The 21,524-nt window shown below is 44.1% G+C and overlaps 1 protein-coding gene across 2 annotated transcripts in view; it reads right to left on the reverse strand.

Annotated features, from left to right (window-relative positions):
• SLC25A25 (solute carrier family 25 member 25) overlaps positions 1 to 21,524 on the reverse strand; it is a 35,279-nt gene that overhangs the window by 12,734 nt on the left and 1,021 nt on the right. Inside the window, exon 1 of one of the 2 annotated variants that reach the window (XM_073314710.1) lies at positions 7,082 to 7,777. The exons of the other annotated variant lie outside the window; for it this stretch is intronic. Within the exon in view, the coding sequence (XP_073170811.1) occupies positions 7,082 to 7,294 (213 nt within the window). The 5' untranslated portion in view covers positions 7,295 to 7,777. Of the gene's footprint in view, positions 1 to 7,081; positions 7,778 to 21,524 lie in introns of those variants that run through there. 2 annotated transcript variants of the gene reach the window in all.

The following is a 21,524-nucleotide window of genomic DNA, read 5'->3' on the forward strand; positions in this document are numbered from 1 at the left end:
TCTCTGTAAAGCCCAAGAGGCCCACGTCACACTCTTAGCAGAGTTAACTCTTCTCTGTCCCCCTCACTTAATCCCTTCTCCCTCCTCAACCAAACCGAGATGCAGACAGCACAGTCACATGCAGCACTCAAAGCACGGGGGCTGGGAGAGGCTGCAATAAATGCTTAAGTGTGTAGAGGGAGAGCTGCAAGAAATCCAGGAGAAGCTTCTCCCTTCCCCATTTGTAATGCTCACTGGAGAAGGGAGAAGCTTAGATTAGACTGGACTCTTTGGGGCAGGAATCATCTCTTCCCAGCACACAGCACAATGTCATCCAATCCCGATTATGGTATTGACCAAAGGCCACAGACACTAATGCTAGGATTGAAGGGACTGGATTTCCCCTCACTCCACAAACAATATTCCTATGATTTTCTTACTTCCTCTAAAAGATGCGTGGGACACAGTATACTCCATACACCCACTGCCTTCACCCCTCATTCAAGATCTCCAGCTACAAGACCCCAAAAGTCCCATGTTTAAAGAAGGCTGTGGCATAACAGAGGATAATTAGCTCTCTAGTTATAAACAATCTTGAGAAATAATTAGAGCTTGGGTGATGTCAGCCATGAGGGAGTATTGCCAGTATGCCCAAACAGATCAATGCTGCAGCTCTGTTCTGAGGGACAGAGAAAAAGTGGGTGAGAGACGTATGCCACTGTGACAGACTTGCAGGAAGCCAGTCAAAAGCAGGCTAAGGTGGAATATACACTTCAGACTCAGTCTTGGAAAACTTCCGTGTCTAATTTTGAGACAAATTAAAATCTAACTAGCCATCTATGGAGCAGTAAATGTACGCTCACATACTTACATAGTAAGTGGTTAATTATAGATGGGAAAACATGAAAAAAACATTTTGTCCAGGTACAGCTTACACTACAAAATGGTCTGGGTGGACACAGTGTTTTCTCCTGGTTCTCCCAGCTATTATTAAGCCACTTAATGCTTTCATCACTGGTGCATGGAACAGTATAGGGTTGGTCAGGTTGACAAATGGGGTGTGCGGTGAGGACCCCTTACTGAGCACAGATATGACTACAGGCTTCTAAACACTTAGCACTTTGGTGTGTGGGCACTAAATATTCCCTGGCATTGCTGTATACAACAAAAAAGCAACAAAAAAAACCCACACACCAGGCTGAGCGTTCTGTAATCAGTTACAGGGCTATTAATTGCTTCCCATAATCCTCTGCATTATTAGAACATAGTTGACTTTACCTCCCTGTTAAACTAGAGTCCCTGTCCCTAAAATCTGCCATAGAAAGGCTACCAGATGAGAGATGAGAGCAAGAATATTCAATTTCCAGCTTTCCAAAGCACTATGATCTGTCTGTTCTACGGGAAAGGAAGCTCATTTGCTGGACTAGTTTAAACCAGTTTAGCAAACAGTTTACCTTGCTAGAGCAATAGTTTGCAAATGATTATGCTCTGGCCACACAAACTATATGCCAGAACCAGTTTAAAAACTAGTTCAAACATTCTCTCCCCCACATCCTAGTGTCCAAAAATCAATTAAGACCTTTCAACAGAATTTTGTTCATTAGGGTGAAATTTTAAAATGTGTCTTTACAAGCTGATCATAGAGTAGCAAACCAGTTACATGGACTGGGATTATTTAATCTGGGGCTTTAATGTGAGGAATTTACAAAAGCAAGTCATGATCTATTAAGCAACGTTTAGTATTCTCCCCAACTTCAGCTCCCAAAAGCTTGGCCATACTACAGCTTTCTTAACCCCTCCCCCAGCATCTCACCCCACTGTGCCCCTTTATTTCCCTATTACCTAATCAGGCTTAACCTACTCCCCTCTGACGTCTGTCTGCACACAGAACAGGATCCTCTCACCAAATCCAGATCCTCTTAGAGATCAGCTGCAGAAGCTTGTGTGATTTACAAGCCAATAGCGCACCCCTCTTTCCCAAAGACCAATCTTTGCTACAATCGTCAGCCCAACAGAGTCAAAGGCAAATGCCTCCTACAAGGCCCACTGAACTGGCTTTTCCCATCTGAGACCTACTCCACTACACAGTGATTGAGAAGCCCCCACCATCACCATACACGCACGCTTTCCTGGGTTCCCAGACGTCATTCTTTGTTACAGCCGCTTGACACCACAGTTGCTATGACAGCACAATGCAGCTTTTCCCAATGAAATCCACCTACACTTGGCAGTGGGAGACAAATGGACAAAACCGTGCGTTCCAGGGAAGAAACGCCCACCATCCTACGTCAAAGTAGACAAGAGAAGAGGAGGGCAGGCAAGAAAGCCATTTTTAAGCAAGATATTAGTTACCGCACAATGAACTAAGAGGAGGAGATGGAGTGCACCTTGAGTTTACACCAGCAACTGCATTTACAGAGATGAATGCAAAGCAGGAGTGTGTGCAGATATCAAGTGTCTAGATTCCATTTCAAGAAGCTGGAAGGTTAGAAGTATCAAAACAAATTGTTCTGTAAAGCATCAGAGACCTGGGTTACTGTGGTACTGAGAACTGATTTCTACATCCTTTGAACAATGAAGCCAAGGATAGCGAGTGCCTTTTGGAAACTTCGGCAGTGCCACTGTCCAGCCCACTCTCCATACATCTGCAATATGTGAGGCTGAGCTGCAATGACTCAACTACTTGGACTCTAGAAATACAGTGAAAGCTACACAAGACACCTACCTCAGGCCAACGGGCTCTACTACTGCTTCACTGTGAAACTCTGAAGTATCCTTGTCTTACTCCTACGTAAACTATCCCTTCCACCAATTTCCCTTCCAGATAGCAGGATGGAGGAGACGGGGAGGTAACAGTCATGTGACAGATCCATACCTACTCCTTTCTTGCAGTGAACTCCCCGCAGCTGTCTCCCACCGAGACCAGCCCTGCCCTGGAAAAAGCACTGCCTAGATCAGCTTTCTTTGGCTACAAAGGACTGACCTTAATTTGCTTACTTTCAAATCATTCATAAACAGCACTTGGCATAATAAAACAAATCCTCCAGTCAGTTACCAGTTGCAACATCTTATTTGAATGTTAACTGTTGGTCTGTGCATTCCTGTGTACAGGGGACATATTTTTTGGAAGACCACCACAAAAGAACGCACGACCAAGTTTGCATTCATTAATGTTGTGACTTGCAGGAGTATCCTCATCCCAGCAATTCTCATGACTTCCCCCTCTTGTGCGCCTCTTAAGATAGAGAGCCGCTTGTGAATGCCTCATCCCAAGCATTCCCAGGTGAAACACAAGATCTTGATTACCTGAAAAGGATATAGGACAGTATTAAGGTGACAAGATGAACGTATCAGAATCATAGACTTTAAGGTCAGAAGGGACCATTATTATAGTCTAGTTTGACCTCCTGCACAACGCAGGCCACGGAATCTCACCCACCAACTCCTGTAACAAACCCCTAACTTATGTCTGAGCTACTGAAGTCCTCAAATTGTGGTCTAAAGAGTTCAAGGTGCAGAGAATCCTCCAGTAAGTGACCTGTGCCCCACGCTGCAGAGGAAGGCGAAAAACTCCCAGGGCCTCTGCCAGTCTGCCCTGAGAGAAAACTCCTTTCCGACCCCAAATATGGCGATCAGCTAAACCCTGAGCATGTGGGCATAGCCCTATTTGATATCCATGCTATTTATTTCCTCTCCCTGGGCAGAAGCTTGGCATTAGGGAGCAAGCCCTTGAACTATCTGAAGTCCCCTTAGTGTAAATCTTTCCTGGTTACTTAGAATATGTCTACACAGCAATAAAAACCCTGCGGCAGGGAGTCTCTGAGGCCAGGTCAATTAACTCAGACTCACGGGGCTCAGGCTGCAGAGTTAAAAATAGCAGTGTAGATGTTCGGGCATGGCCTGGAGCCTGGTCCCTGAGACCCTCCCCACTTGCCAGGTTTCAGAGCCTAGGCTCCAACCCAAATGTCTACACTGCTATTTTTAGCCCCACAGCCCAAGACAGCTGACCTGGCCAACCGCAGTCCTGCTGCAGGTCTTTTATTGCAGTACAGAACCTGAGGGTATGTCCATCTCCCGTGCATTTGTGTCACTTCCAAGTTTAGCGCCCTCCACTAATCAGACCATGGTTGAATTTACACAAAAACACATCTGCCCAGAGACATGAGACAGCTACACTAGGACAGAGGGTTTTGTTTTTAATTTAACAGGTTAAAAAAGCCTCTGGAAATACTACGGGTAGGTCTACACTACCACTTATGTCGATATCACTTACGTTGCTCAGGAGTGTGAAAAAGCCACCCCCGAGCTATACAAGTTTCACTGACGTATGCGGCGTCCACACATAACTACCGCCTCTTCTGGAGGTAGAATAATTCTGCTGACAGGAGAGTTCTCTCCCAGCGGCATAGGGCGTCTTCACTAGACGCGCTACAGCAGCGCAGCTGCTCTGGCACAGTTGCGCCTATGTAGCGCTTCTAGTGTAGACTAGCCCTAAGTGCTGGACTGGGCCACAACTCACTGGAAATATCAGCTTGAAGGCTAATGTGTTTTCCCATTGTGGCACAAGCAGCTTGGTGGACCACTGCTGGTCCCCGGACCAGTCTGAGATCCACTGTGTCTGACTATCGCTCAGCAAAGGAATAAATAGGTCCTGATTGGTAATTTCTTTTGATTTTGTATTTTCACTCCTGGAAGGTGGAATATAATTAATTGTACAGGACAGAAAGTCCTAACAGGACACAAACGTCAAGGAATGGACAGGGATACAAAATGGGGGAAGAGGGCAGTTAATCATTTGTTAATTCAATACAGTCCACAGCAAACTAAAGAACAATAGCAGCGAGCCAAGGCTACAGGGTGGGGGGGAAGTAAAAGATAAATATTTCACATGAAGGTAACTAAACTCCAGGAGAGCTGACCTCTTCCACTCATGACAACCAGGTCAAGAGTGACAGATCCTGGTGTGATTGGCAGAAATTTGCTGTGCACACCCGGTAAGCATGCCAGCACATCACATGCCCATCAACATTTTACATACATGTGGGTGAAAAACAGCCTGATGCTTCAATAAGCACCTCCATGTAGCCAACAAATCAGCAAAGCCTGTCCAGCTGTAAGGCAAGGACCACGGGGATAAACAGAAGCAGTTCACACTGGACTATGGAATCTGCTTCTTAACATCAGGTTTGGTCGTACAAATGAAGCCATCACAGCATCTAGCTCTCAGGCATACTAAATATTTCATACTTATATAGCAGCTGAGGAGCTCAAGGCACTTTTACAAAGGGAACACAGAGGAATTAGATGACTCACCCAAGGTCACAGACATTCAGTGGCAGAGTTAGGAATAGAACCCGCCTCTGCCTCCCATATCTCAGCCTCTAACCACCAGACAAAAGTTCCCCCTACATGACAGCAAAGGAAAATGAGAAGCCCCTTAGTGCTGAGCTAGGCTCTCCCCATCCCCACCCTCCCACAGATTTCAAGATTGAGTTAATTCTCTCCCCACTGTCAGGAAGCAGCCTCCCAAGGTCATGGGAATGTGTCAGACAGGGAAGGAATTAAACAGACCTCAGCTTCACCCCCACTCTCAAAAAGGGTACATTGATCTGGAGAGGCAGACTGATCCTCTCATAGGCAGAGGACCCATTATTCCCTTAGAAGATACACTAGAGATCTTTAACCCCACTCATTCCAGGCTTCCCCTCACAGCCTGCTTTAACTCATCATTGGCTTTTCTGTCCATCCCCTTCCTATCTTCTCTCCATTCATCCTTTCAGAAGGGTACCCAGGTCCCATCACCGGACAACCAGCAAAGAGGAATAAGTCCCTGCAGCTCTCTCAGTCAGGCCCAAGCAGGGACGGTCCCCATCCAGTGGAACCAGAGCCACAAATTCAGCCCTGCTTGCTTCAATCCAAGGCAGAAAAGATTACAATCGCCTCCACTACATAATCCCAGCCTGTTCACCCCGTGTTCTTGTAACTGGAGAGCTTTTACAACAGCATCTATACCTAGTTCCCTGCCTGGTAAACTGGACCATGAAAGCCACCTATCATTATCCCTGCTGCCCCCCCCCCCATCTGTCTCAACATTCTTCCCTTCCCCTGCTCCCATCACTTGGAGAGATTGTACCTGGCTGCCCCCTTTTTCCCCAGCCACTCCCTTTGTAACAAACCATATGTAATCATTGCTCTTCTCTCCCCACCGCCACATTAACTTCTACAAGTAAAATCGGACCCAGCCCATTCTGTCACATGATCCCAGGCTACTGTACATTAACATACTGCTCAACCGCCTTTGTCTAGCTGCCCCAGATGGAGAACAAAAGGAGATTCCTTGTATCTATTGTATTTGTACTTGCCCCCCATGCCCACTCTCCCCCTCCTCAGAAGTTTCAGTCTTCATTCCAGTTCCAGTGTCCCTTCTCTCTCCTCTCCTGGGAAACTATTCTTCGTTTCCAAGGTGTAAATCCTCCTGCCTCTGACAGACTCCAGCTCTGTGCGCCATTTAGCTAATGCTGTCAGGCTCTTGCTTGCTCAAAATACCCTGGTTTCTCTTGCATCTCCCGAGGCATCGCCCCACCTCGCCAAATTACTAGACTATTTCTTAACCCTTAACCAGTCCCCAGTGCAGGTGTGGAGGTACATAAACACCACTATTAGCCCATATTACTTTTCCTTGCCTTCTCGAACTAAGCCTCCTCTTTCAGTTGCCAAGGAACCTTTGGGCTCCAATATTTCATCTTGCTCCCAAAACAGTTTCCCTGGAGAGGTCAGCCCTCAAAATATTTTGTGATTTGGGGGGGGGGGGGGAAGCGGGCGGGCGAGCGAGCGAGCAGGAACTACTGGCAGTTCATTACACCTCTTCCCTGATAGACACTTCCCCGTCTCCTTTCTCCTGCCATACACTTACACTTTTAGCAAGCCCACACCCAGAATCACTCTCCCTCCTTGCCAGCCCCCCTCCCACATCATCCCTCCCTTCAGGGAACCCCATTTTCACACTCCCTCATCTCCCCCAACACCCTTTGTTCCAGTAGGCCAGGCACGTGCAACCCAGTGCAAGCCAGCCCCCATTCAGGAACCTCAGAAGTGCCGTTACCTTTGGAAAATGCTCTGCGGGTCCAACCACCAGTAAGATACTTGGTCTCCTTTCAGTGGGATCAGCCCCTCTGTCCTGTGGCTTCCCCAACAGGTTTGGCCCCTGGTCCCCTGGGGTCGTCTCTCTGGCCTCATTCTCTTTTCCTTCTGCAGGACCTTGGCACATGGCCCTGGTAAACAGGTTGGACAGAAAACGCCAGAGGGTCTGCAGCATTGCTACTCCAGTCAAAGTCCCAGTCAAAGAAACCCTGCAATCAGTGAATGCCTGCTGCCAAGGATGTGACTGCAATACCAAGCCCTCCAAACTGGGAATCCGTTCCACACAGCAGCCAGAAAGAGATTCAAGCCGGCAACTCCAGAGGTTCGGTTGCTTTACAGACTATTCCTGCCGCCGATTCCTGCCTTTTGAAATTGCTGTTACTGCTGTCGTGCCTGGCCTGATAAGCAGTTCACTGCACAAGAGCTTCAGAGCTGGTGGCAACAGACAAAGCTCAAGAGCGCTGGCACGGAGAACCCAAGATATTGAGCTTTAGAGGAAGCCTGGACAGAAAAGCCAAGATGCTGAGCTTAATATAAAAGCTAAAATGGACCCTTTCACTCTGGGAAGCTGCTCAAAGCTACCAATTAACCTAGGCTCTCCCTGGCTCATCTAACGCGCATCAAGTGAGCCGAAACCCTGAGTATCCAGCCTGCATTCTCACTGCAGCAGTGCCCAGCCAATCACCTCTCCCGACACTAACGTGTGCATTATTCAAACCAGCAATCTTAGCCCAATAGACGTGTGCGCAACCAGACGATTTCTTTGCATGCAGCCAGATAGTCCTGCAAAGAAGTGCTAACTGCGGCCCGCAGAATGAGGCTGGATTAGCCAGGTACCAACAGGGTTGGAGAGGACTATATTCAAAAAACAAAAACAAAACAAACAAAAAAAAACCACACGCCAGTTCTGGGCATCTAAACCACAACCTTGACGTGGTTACTTTATCATACAGAAACCGGAAAAGGAGGACAGGAATCACACATACCTGATGATGACTCAGCAGCTGTGGCTGAATCTATATCCTTTGTTAGTAGAGCAGACGGCTCTTTATAAGCTTAGAGACCTGTGGTCCTTAGCCACAACTGAATTGACCTGTGAAGCAGCGGTTCTCAACCAGGGGTACGTGTACCCCTGGAAGTAGTCAGAGGTCTTCCGGGGGGACGGGGACATAAAGTCATCTAGATTTGCCTAGTTTTACAACAGGCTACATAAAAAGCAAAGTCAGCACAAACTAAGATTTCATAGACAATGATTTGTTTTTATTGCTCTGTAATTCTATACTCTGAAAGGTAAGTAAAATATTTATATTCCAAATATGGTAAAAATGAGAAAGAAAGCAGTATTTCAGTAATAGTGTGCTGTGACACTTATTTTTATGACTAATTTTGTACGTTTTGAAGTGAAGTAAAACTTGGGGTACACAAGACAAATCAGACTCTTGTGTCTGAGGTTGAGAGCCACTGTTCTAAAGGAAGGGGGGCATGCAGCTAGACTATAATAGTCTCATCCGTAGTACACTAGCTACTTGGTGCTGCATTACTTTTCAGGCATGTGGCTTTAACTAGGATACCATGACATATTTACTAAGCCTTCATGGCTACTTCTCTTTCCACAGGCTTTAACATGTGGGTTAAAGTGCAGCCTGCTAGTCAAATTCAGCCAGAGTTCTACGATGTGGCCTTTAAATGGTCCTATGAGAGGATGCATGGTCTAGTGTGAGGATAGTCTATTTTTTTTTGGTCAAGGTCCAGATTCCAGAGAAAAACAACAAAACACCAAGAATGATTATAATAAAGTAAAATAAAAAGGTTTCGAGGTCTGTTCAAAAGCATGTGGTGGTCTGGATTTGGCCCACAGTCCGCCTATTTACTATCCCTGGTCTAGTGGATACAGCAGGGGATTGGGAAGAGATTTCTGGTTTCTATTCTGAACTGTAAAATGGTCTGATATCTTCAGATGAAAGCCACTACAAAAGTATTAATATGGGAATGTGACTCAGATTATAGGTCCCAGCATGCTATGCTTCATCTTGATTTAAGTGGCCTGGCTGTATTAAAGATGAGTTGTTGCAGCTCTTTATTTAATGCAAATTAAAGTGTTATCCTCTGGATCCTGGAAAATTGTTAGCATAGCCAAAGATAATGCCGGACAAAGGAAGAATGGATTTGGGAATAATAATCCTGGAAACCTCCTAGGGAGGAGGGAAAGTTGCTTATTGTATATAGTTGATTTTCCTTTGTGGTGATCTATCTTCAGCGTTTTACCTTATTAGGACTAGAGTCATTTACAGCCCAGGAAGTTATACAATTCTGCAGATGCTCTGTGTGAAACTAGCAGCAAAAGTTTGCAAAGCAGTTATAAGCTGTAAGAAATGGCAAGCTATTTTGCAGATGAGCTTGTAAGGATGTGCATGCATCTATGTATTTATGAACATTACAAGTCGACTTAATCACTTATGTAATAATTCAAGTCATGTACGATCATGCAGCAAAGTGGAAAAAAAGCTCAAGTCTGAAGCTGGTCTTCTCCAAGTGTACAGGAGACTTCACATTACAAGCATATCTGCCGAGTCTCAAGTGCAATGTACAGGCCTTGTGACTCCACAGCATCCCCTTGCTAAGTGATTTTTTTTTTTTTTTTTTTTTTTACTGGCTCTGCATTAAAGGAGACCAGGAGAGAGAGGTTAGGAAGTAAAGAGGAAGTGATACAGAGTATGAATTTGCTGGGCAAACTACACACCTACCACAGTCAAAGAATGGCACAAGAAAATTGTGGTTTGGATTTAATCTACTCAGAACAGTCTACAGGAAAAAAGTGGGAGCAGGAAGAATACTTTTTTTGGTAATGCCTTGACTAAGCAGTCTGGTTGTAGCCATGATGGTCCCAGGACTTTAGAGAGACAAGGTGGATAATGTAACGTCTTTTAGTGAACCAACTTCTGTTTGGGGGCGGGGGAGGGAAGGAGAGAGCACGAGATGAGCCTTCAGGCTTACACAGACCTCTTCCTCACAGCTGGGAAAGGTACCCAATAACTGTTCCACAAGTTAAAAGAAAGCAGGGAGATTATATACAGCCATTTAAAATATTAGCATCGTACTGCCACAAAAGTTAGACCACTCTTTAGGCCTCAGACGTTGTAAAAATCCGAGCTGCAGGTTTCCTTGACAGAGTAATACAGCAATGACAATTTATAAACATAAATTGAAAGAATCATTCTATATCAGACCAGTTTTAAATTCCTTAAATTTTCCTTTTAGGTCAAAGTTCTTCACGCTCTCTCAGCCCAAGCAATGAACTATTCGGGGGGGGGGAAGGGGGGGGGTGTTTAAGGTGGACAAACCTGGCTGGAGTAACTGAGTAACAGTTCTTGCAAACCAACCTTCCTGTTAATGTCTAAGCCTGCAAGAGAAGATGCGAGGACAGTGGGCTTCTAGTTCTGATTTGCTGTTCAGCAAGGCCCATTCATACAGACAACAAAGTTAAACACCAGTATTTCCATTGTTTCCTGCTGAAGATAGGCTGTAAAAGTCTTGGCAGGGACTGTATCTTCCTATGTTAGTGCAGAACTAGGCACACTGCTGGTCTTGTGCAAGGGATGACATTATTGCTCTGGGGTAGAAATCTAGCCAAACCCCTTTGGGTTTCATCCTTTTAGTAAATCAGGCCTTGTTGGAATTCTTTCACTGTACTAATCTATCGACTGCTGTATGCATAGGTAGATTTTTCTAATCTATATTTAACAGAAGAAAGTTTTGTTCATATCAAGTGAAGAAAACCTCATATTAGGGTTACAAAAATAAAGCCAGTTAAGGGCAGGATGTTTACAGGGGGGTTCAGCTAGCACCAAGATATTTGCATATAGCACTGGGGACTTCAGCAAAAACACCGCTCTACCCAAGGCGCCAAAAAGTGACAGACACTCTCTATAATCCACTCAGATATGCAACAAATATTGACACCAACCTGATGTGTGCATCTCAGAAGAGAACCAAGAGCCACATACTGAAATTGACCATGGCAGTACATATTGAAGACAAGACTGGCCAGAGGTCCATGTTTATCCATTAGCTATACCTATGCCCAAACTGAAGTCCAGGCTGATGGTCCCCTGAAAGTGGCCTGGACATATGTTGGCGCTCCTTGTTTCCAGCTGCTTCTACAGGTCCGCAGTCCAGGCTCCTCATGGAGAGAAGCAGCTGGAGGGGCCTCTTTAAGCAACTGGAAATGAAAAGCAGCCAACCTAGCTGCCTCTATTAGGGGGTCACTGCTACAGGAGCAGCCTCAGGAACCAGAGCCACCAGTGGGACTGGAATGTCCAGGGCAGAAGGTAACAAGGCAGCCAGGCACTCTGCCCAGGGGACAGAAAGCAGTACAGACAGGAGGGGGAAGATGAAAGGAAGAGCAGGGTTAGGTTATTTTTAAATTAGGACACAAAAGTTAAAAATACAATAGTTTCCTCAATATTACTTTGCCATGGGAGTGATCACTGTAGTTGCCACAGGAATGTTCTGCAACAAGAAAGTGATGAGGGTGGAGAAAAAGAGGTGACTTGTAAGCCATTTATTAAGACTGGGCCCACACTATGAAAGTTTGAAACCCTTTGACCTATTGTTTCCCGCACAGATGGGTGCCAGATGAATCACCTTCCCTTTCCACCCACATAACCATAGAGAGTTAACTTCAGTCTCAGAGAATTTGCCTTTTCACGCTGTTTTTTAAAACAACTTCCTCACTGAGGAAGTTTGCAGGATGTTTCAGTGAGAACTCATTGACCCAGCTAGCTAATATTGCAAGAATGTGAGGGGTGGAAAAAAGGGAGCTGCAGACTGGATTGCTTGTTATGGCATCTTTCATCCTCCTGCAGTCACAAGGAGCTAGAAGCCACAGTAGCCCCCATCTCCAGTTCCCCAAGTGACCCTGCAGGAATGAACAGTGACCCATCTTATTTCAAAGCTCCATTCGAAACACTCAGCTGAGGACAAGCACTGGCTGCAAATAAGCAACCCCGTGATACTGCATTAGCCCTGTGGGTCTCAGCGTAGGAGAAGTTACAGTGTTTGTCATCCTCAACCTTTTAGAATTGAAATTGTTGGCAAAATTAACAGGATTGAATATGTGAACTTTTCAGAGACAGAGCTGAAATGCAGCCTGCAGTGCTTCTTGTATCAGGCAGTTAAAACCAGACATTCTGGCCATTACTTCTTGGGCAATTAAACTGGGTGGTACAAAAAACACCTTCTAACAGTCAGCTGTAGTAATGCATTAAGCTGATATAAGGCACAGTGTCGTAAATGCTACACTGGTCCCCTTGCTACATACCTGTAAAGAAAGGTACAGAAAGGTACTCTGTGGTATAAATTCTTTTTACAATTTCAAATGAATCATTCCAGGTGATAAATAATTGCAAATCATCAACTGGGAGCCTGTGCCAAACACAAGGGTATGAAGAATGCAGATGAGGGGGGTTGGTACATAGAGCCCGTCAGGGTCACTGAACAGTGAGTACTCAATAAGGTCATACAAATCACGTGAGGAGTATGAGTGTGGATAGGAGACTGGGCAGACTAAACAATGCAAGATTAAAATTGTGTTCTCTCCCCTGCTCCAGTAACAAATAACTTAAAACCCCAGACTACTCCCAGTTACAAACTGTAGTGGGTTAAATCCCAGGAACATAGCTATCAAGTTATTTTCTCCCTCTAGTCCTGAGCCACAAGCTTATTCCCGCACAGCTCCTGAGGTGCAATAATGCATTTAGGGAAATGTATTTAGTCCAATGCAGATACCAAAGGATCCTGCCATCCCATGTGTCTCATAATCTAACAGATTAGAGCTCCTACTGCAGAACCCTTTTCTGAAACCCACTATAGTGGTCAGAAGCGGTCATATGACTTGCTTTAGCTCATGGATAACTTTGAAAAAACTTCATCATCATTTACATTCCTGCTGATCTGGGGGTAGACTGCAGTTACCTTATCTACTTCTGAGCTTCAATGTGGGGAAAAAGATGTTACACTTCCCAAACTTCCAGCTGTGTTCATGCCAGTGGACATCAACTGTAGTGAGACTGCACAATCAGTGAATGGTGACATCAGTAAAATATTAACCTGCAACATGTGAGGCTGACCCTGGATGCTATAATATACTAAATAGGCAGCATGGATCTCCAACTCTCACCATTTTGTGAAACTTACTCTGAATCCTTACTGAAATGGTTTTAGAGCTATTTCAACCATTTAGGAGTCTGTTTTACTTTTAAGCAGGTTCTTGACTTTTTATTTTCATTTATTTTTCCTAATTGAAAGAGTACCAATGGGTGGCCCTGTATCTTGGGCTCTTGCCTACCTTTATTTCTGATAAGTATTTTGTTTCCTACCACCACTCCCTGTATCAGTCCTCACTTGCAGCCAGGACTAGGAGAGGCAGTTTCCCAAAAGCAGACATTGGGGCTAGTTTGCCCAGTTCTCCTCACCCATTATTCATTATTCCATGGAGTAGGTCCTAAAAACCCAACAATGCCCACATGGCATGGTCATTGCCATTGGCTATAGAATAAGGCCACGTGTTTTTGATTCTGTAGCTGCTTGTGATCTATCACTTCCTTTTGTAGGTTGTACTTGCAGCAAGTCTCTGTAGTTGTCCCATTTGGTAGAGAAGCCAGAACGTGCTTTATCCACCAGGAATAAAACATCTCAGTAACACGCAGAATACATCTCTACAAATTACATTCCCTCACTTCATGCTATTTACATTTAAAAAAAAAAACCACACACATATGTAAGAGTCATTGCTACTTCTGCATCCCACAAAGGTCAGGCCGGACCTAATGCAGAGGCTTCTTCCAGCTTAAGACACCTGATAAGCATCATCTGCCTTCTCCAGTTTGCTGGAAGTGCAGACTACCAAGCAATCTATTTAACTGAAAGAATGTTCCAGGATCACATGTCCAAATAAGACAGGACATCTGACCCCCCTTGATATCCCAGCATAAGACACCAGGTATTGCATATGTTGCTTGGAGTGCCAAGTGCTCTGCTTATTTAACTAGGCAAGGAGGGGTGGGGAATTCCTATCTATGCATTTAAAAGTTCTCCCCCGGCTACTCTCAGCAACAATGCATAGCTTGCCATATGTTGTAGTATTTTATACCTCTAGCAACAAAGATGAACCTGTGGGTGGCCAGCACTGAGCTCAAGAAGTGCAGCTCAAGTTTTTCACCAATATTAAGTGAACCCTAAGTATTGACGATCCCCATTACATCCCAACTGAATTTCTCATTCGCTCTGTGGGTCAGGGCAGAGTGACCTAGGCAGACAGTGAACATGCCAAGCAGTTCCCCAGATACAGGCACTCTCACAATCCAACCCTCTAGCACAGTTCCTGTCTTGCATGGCTACTGGCCAAATCTTTTAAATAGAATGACCCCAAAACTGGAAGATTTGCCTGTCCCAAGGCCAATCAGCACATTTCTCATCTGCACGGAGGTTTTGCTGTGGCAGTGAGGAACTCTGGACTGATTATCAAGTGTTCATTTTGGTCCTAAACTGAGGAACACGGTATGAGTTTTGTATTTCATCTACTCCCAACAAAGCTTCTGAATACCTTTTACAGCTAGAACAACTCCGGCCCACCTGCCTACAGAACTGGTGCCATGATGTCCTGGTACATGAGAAAAGAGCAGAGATTTCATCAAGCCACCCACCAACACAAGAAGAGATACTCCACTCCCTAGTGATCGTCTAATGTATTCCTATTTGCTTATCAGGTCAAGGAAGGTTATACTCAAAAGTCAGGGGTGGGCAAACTTTTTGGCCCGAGGGCCACATCAGGGTGCGAAACTCTATGGAAGGCCAGATAGGGAAGGCTGTGCCCCCCAAACAGCCTAGCCCCTGCCCCCTACCTAACCCCGCCACCGTTGCACACATGCGCCACCCCCTTACCCTGCCGCTCAGAGCGGCAGGAGCTCGCAGCCCCACTGCCCGTGCGACAGCATGGGAGGGAGAACAGCAGGGGAGGGGCCAGGGACTAGCCTCCCGGGCCGTAATTTGCCCACCTCTGTCAAAGGTACTAAGCTAAGCTTGGCTTGAGAACAATTTCATGGACATGAAGAACTGCTCTCAGAACTGATACAGAACATTCACAATACTCCCCCAGGATGGTTAGTAAACTGTTGGTAAATATCTCAAAACAAGCAAAAGACTATAGTCCGCCATTTTAAAAGGAAACAATTTGTAATTTGTTTGAATTCATGCATATTGCAAAACCCTTAGTCAAGTTAATGTTGAATGAATAGGTTACACATGCCTCAAAACTCACTCAGTTACTCCTGTGGAAATTCTGCCCCACTATGGAAGGCAGAATTTGCACAGAATTAATTAAATTAGAAACTGGGTTGGGCTCAGGGAGAGAGGGGGTGTGGGTGAGAGACTGGAGGGGCAAAATTTTCCCCCCTCAAGATGTGCCTGGCTAGCATGTGTGACACACCAAGACTGAGGTGCCCAACAAAAGCGTAACAGCAAAACACAATCTGGGTTCTTGAACACTCTACTCCTGGGGGTAACTTTTTTATTGTCTCTATTGTTAGAGACAACAAAAAAGTTTCCCTCCGGAGTAGAGACACGTGTTTTGAAATAAATTGCCAAAATAATTGAAACAGGTGTGATTATATTGTATTATTTTGACAAAATATGCAAAATTTTAAAATATTGTGTACAGAACTTTTTGGCACAGCATTCTCCCATGAGTAATAAGTGCCACAGAAAGATTCATAACATGTATAGTAAAATATATTTTATCAAACATACACAGGATTTTAGAGACAGTGTAGCCTGTTAAAGAACACCTACTGGTATCATCCCGTGCTTAATACTTTCAGTTTGAACAGTGGAATGACTGAACAGACCTTTGTCATTCACTGGACCCACCAAATTTATTATTACAGGTATCTTCATCTGATGGCAGATTTTGTTTATTTGTGTGGGGTTTTTTTGTTTTATTACTTGGAACAGAATACAATTTTTCCTGCTTTCTCTACCTCTAAATTACTTACAATATACTCATGCTTTCTATGGTATCAATACAAACTGTAGCCCAAAACATTTTGCAAGGTTAAACAATTACAGAGAAATTTAAAAGTTAGTAACAAGATCTGAAAGGAGAGGGAGGACTGATTAGGCAGAAAATTAAAGGTGACTACTCCGGATGGTAGCAGCTACAGTCAAGAAGGCAAATGATAAAGACTAACACAGACAATAGTAGAGACAGACAAGTTATTTGAGAACATTTGGGGAAAAGTCCATGGTGGGTTATAAAACAAAGACAATTTTAAACTGGAGCATGAAGCAAGCTGCAACCAGTGGAGTTTGTGGCTGGAGCAATTCAGTCACATTTCTTTGTGCACATGAGAAGGTGAGCAGAACTCACATGCTTGAATCGGGAGAGCTGGTACTTGACGAGATCAGAGAAGAGAGCTGCCATAGTCAAGGAAAGTGGAGATGAAAATAGATGAAGATTTCAACACAGGTGGAACTAAAGCAGTATCACAAAGGGAACATGCCACTGCGGTGAAGACAGGCAGATTTGCTGATATAGATGTGGGAAGAGAAAAAAAGCTCAGGCTCAAGGAGGACATCATAGTTACAGAGAGCAGAGGCAAACAGATGGTCATGGCTGAGAAGAGAAGGAGCCGTGCTTGACTCAGTTTCTTAAATATCCTTTAGTCCAAGTGAAGAGGTTTTCCACCATCGCAGAAGAGACTACTGCAGACCAAGCTGATTTATTACTTCAAACTCTGCATGTAAGTGGCTGGCCAACAAATCCCATCAGTTCACTAGTTCAATTGGCTTTAATTTCAGCAGCAAAGGCGCACTTTTGGAAGGAGACTCCAGCCCTGCAATTGATTATGATTGGTAGGAGAAATGACTGTTAGCAGTATGAATGAATGAGCAATAAAAACATGCCTTTTTAAATAGAGAGTTTTTTGTTTTGTTTTTTAAATATGGGGAGCTTAACCCCAGTGCAATAGCCAAAATAATACCCAGGCAAGTCAAACTAGTTTCCCATCTGAGCACTCTGTAGTTCAATTGGAGAAGTTACTTTTCACCTACCCTCCTATAAAGCTTTTGTAGTGTTGCTCAGACAATGACTGGCTCTTTATGCCAGAGGTAGCTGCCATCAAGTGATAGAGGAGTGGTCCCTATACAGTTAATAGCTCAGAGATCCTTCATGAGTGAGTGAAAATATAGGTGTGTGTAGATATACATCTAGTTGCTAAATTCACACCTTAGTTTTTGAAGTAAGTACAGTATATGGTTTGTCTTATACCAACCAATGAGAATGAACTATTATTTAGAAAAGCAGAACATAACTGAAACCAGTATTTTGATCATCCTACACGGTTAGTGATACTGTCATTGATAGTGGTTTGGTGAAATATAGGCTGAATAGTTTTAAAGTAATCATAGGGATAAGGCCACATTATTTACATAGCAACTTTGATCTAGAAAGATGCCATAGTAATGCAACTCCATCCCCCCCATATACTGAAATGCAGCCACCTCTGAAATAGAAAGCAGTAGTTATTCTGTACCAAAAATACTATGCAGCAACAATAATTTCTACACCTGAAAGTTTTCATCAAAAGAAAACTGAGGTAATTGGAGTATTGCCCAGGAACCTACACTGATTTAATGTTTGCAGCACACACTCAGCACAAGATCAGTGTTAAGAAAAGGAGGACTTGTGGCACCTTAGAGACTAAAATTTGAGCATAAACTTTCATGAGCTACAGCTCACTTCACGAAAGCTTGTGCTCAAATAAATTTGTTAGTCTCTAAGGTGCCACAAGTCCTCCTTTTCTTTTTGCAGATACATGGCTGCTACTCTGAAAGATCAGTGTTGTTACTACAAGAATCCAGCTCATTTATTAAGGCAAGTGGGTTTGTAAACTCACTAACATTAGACACACATCAGTCCAATCCACATTTAAGGTTGAAGCTAGCCTTTCTTCATAAGAGTAATTCTCTCCCCCACTCCACAAAAACTGAAGTGGTACTCCAATCCTGCAACTCATTACAAATGGTAGGAAAGAAGAACGCTAGGTGCCCGAGTGCTTGTCTACACTTACAGGGGATAATGAAGACCCGCTAAATCGACTGCGGATTGCTCTCCCGTCAACTCCTGTACCCCACCTGAACGAGAAGCGCAAGCATCAGAGACATAGTGTAGCGTGGACCCCATCCAAGTACATCGACTTCAGCTACATTATTCAAGTAGCTGAAGTTGCTTAACTTAGATCGATCTCCCCCCATAGTGCAGACAAGGCCTGAACCACAGCTAACCCACCTGAAGTTTCACAAATGTGAATTTGTGCTCAAGTAGAATTTTCTTGAGCAGTTTGAGACATCAGGTAATGGGTCTGGAGACATGGGGATTACAATATTTTCACTTAACATAGTCCCTTAACATGACTCCAAATTAGTTGACACTGACTAATACTGGTGCTTCTGGCTAGTTTTAAGAATGAGAAAAGGAGGGGGACTAGTTAATAAACTATCTGGGAAACAGGAAACATTTCTCTCAGAAGTTTATCCAATTTTTCATTAAAATTATATTTTGATGGAAATATTCCAACCAGACCTACCAAAGGGTTGTTTTCACATACTCAAAGCTTTGCAACATTTTAAACTCTGCATCCTAGCTAATGCATTTATTAAGCACATATTGCCCCAATGGATAAATTATGAAATGTGCAACACCCTAGCATACGCTTTATAAACTCTGAATGTCCAAAAGCCCCAGCTTTAGAGAGAAGAGACTTGGCTACTCTCTTTAGTGGGGGAAAAAGTGAATAGGGATAACCATGGCAATGACAGGAGAATAGGGAGAGAGAGAAAGTGAGCCCAGTGAAGGGATAGTGTTGACAGAGGAAAGAGCCTTCACTGAAGAACAGGCTGGATAAAGTGAGTTCATACAGCCTGTTTCCCAATTAGAAGCATATATTCCTGCCCCTGTGAGCATTTCCTCACTGGGCTTCCTGCAATATGGTGGTTTTCATCTCACATGAGATGCATACACACACACCCCTACCTTAGAAAATGTGATGCCAGATAGAACGACGCTGCCAGGGAAGAAAAGGGCCTGCATGCTGAACTGCCCAGGCATGTAGATGTGAGCACAGAATGTTCTGTTGCTCGAACCAACACAATTCTCCCCGAGAGTAAGAAGCTCAGTGCCCATGAAGAACAGCTAGACAGGCATTTTATGAGGGCAAATGCAGATGGTTTATAGTTTGATGTTAAGCTTAGATTTCACAACCTAAACGCTTCTCAGTGCGGAGAATCACGGATTAGACACAGAATCCCACAGATACAGTCAAAAACAAAATACCTGCACAGCTTGTTAGTTTCATCACAGGATCTGTGCAGCTGGCAAGATCTTCATGTAACTGAAGAATTCTTTCCCTTTACTTCAAAAAAGTGTAATTCTCAGGCAAAAAGTTATGTTGAAGAAAATATCACTTAGGAAAAAAAAAACACCTGTGAGAATATTGTTTTCATACACAAACATTAGAAAGTCTAATTCTAGAGGAACGAAAGGATGAAAGTCACCCAAACAATCTCCATAACGCTACCCTGAGCACAGCAAGAGTTTGAGGATCATGAGGACTTTAAGAACACAAGTGTTCATTTTATAAGAGACTCCAAAAGTTAAATACATTTTACTAGACTATTTCTTTCACTCTTTCAGAAATTTTACACTGCCCGATCATATTTATAGACTACTAATTCAGGAAGTCTGGGTTCTTTAGGGACATGGACACACACACACAGTGCAGGACACTTAAAACTAAAAAGCACTAATAAGTACAAGGGCTCTACACTGATCCACAAAGGTAAATGCTTCCAGCGACAATCAGATACAGCTACAGTACCTACAGGACCAGATCTTGTAAGCCTAGTATCCTCAGTTATGGGTTTTACATGAACAACAGATGGAGGCATGAGAGTGAAATATCACAATATCAGAGACTCATGTAAAAGTCAACGTGCTGCAATATGTATCTGATATATGCCACATGTTAGCTATACAAATACACCAGCTCTGCTGAATGTAATATACCCTCCGTCATAAGCTGCAAACTCCTTAAAGTTATTACAAAAACTGATTTAGTGCTTTGGAAACTATTTAATGTAAAAATCTTACAAACTAAGTATAGAGTTTACATCAGGAAGGCTAACATCAACAAGGGAACAGAATTAAGGCTGTTCAGATGACCTGATCTGAGTCTAGCCATACTTTACAATGCCTTTATTATTGTTTCCTAAGTGGATCCTCCTTGATTGAATTTCTGAATACTTATGTTGAGAAAAAAAATATTTTTTCTGAAGTGATGTTTTCAACCTTAATTTCTGTTCAGTTTACAAATATTCAGATTCACAGACAGTAAGACAAATAGATTCCTGTAGTTTCAGTGTCAAGAGTGAATGGGGCTGCCTTTAGGAAACAAGAAAACCTCCTTAGCAAAGCAGTGCAGGTGTGTCTCCTCACATATACACAATCCTGCATTCCCTAGAAGCCATCCCTAAGAGGCAGGAGCACAATTGGATAATATTGCTTAAGTGTTGCCATACAACTGTGGGGCTTCTGTCCCAAGACTAACCTTGCAGGGAGGTTCCACTCCCCAAAACCAAAGCTGCTTGGAGAGGCACATTTATGGAGGAGCAACTTCCACAACAGGATCAGCATGCACTGCTCCCAAGTAACAGTGTATCTAGAACATCCACCAGATGCCACAGCTGTGCCCCCACATCAGCATGGGGTAGGCAGACATTGAATGGCAGCTGCAGGGTAGATACACAGGTAAGCCAGTTATTTTAGAAAAATACTTTCTGTCAGGATTACAGCCAGACACTTTCCCATTTGTCTAAGGATGTAAAATCTCAAGAGTCAGACCAGGATGTACTCTCCATGGAGAAAGGGTCCCCTTAGAAACAAAAGGGTTTGAGCGTGAAAAGAGCATTACCACCACCGTCTGTATGCACCCCACACCATCTTATGTGCCAGAGGGCCTCCCACACAACCCCAAACCCTACTCATCTCTAGGCCCTGCATCCATCAGTCCCTATAGTCCCCCCCAAATACACATATGGACTGTTTTCAATTAGACCCCAACTGTCTCCCTCTGCAGTCCCCAAACTAGCCTAGGCTCTGCCTCAGAATGCAACTTCTCCGCAAAGACCTTGCGTTCTTTAGGTGTGGTACTGCCCTCTCGGTGCAGGCCACCCACCCAGAGCTCCCCTTCAGTGTGGTGCCAACCCCTTTGCCGTCTACTTCCTCCACTTACACACCCAGAGCTTTCCCCCCCCCGCAGTGTGATGCAATGCACACACCCCCTTCCCCAGTC

This window comes from Lepidochelys kempii, chromosome 16 (genome assembly GCF_965140265.1).
Source record: "Lepidochelys kempii isolate rLepKem1 chromosome 16, rLepKem1.hap2, whole genome shotgun sequence".
Taxonomy (NCBI): Eukaryota; Metazoa; Chordata; order Testudines; family Cheloniidae; genus Lepidochelys; species Lepidochelys kempii.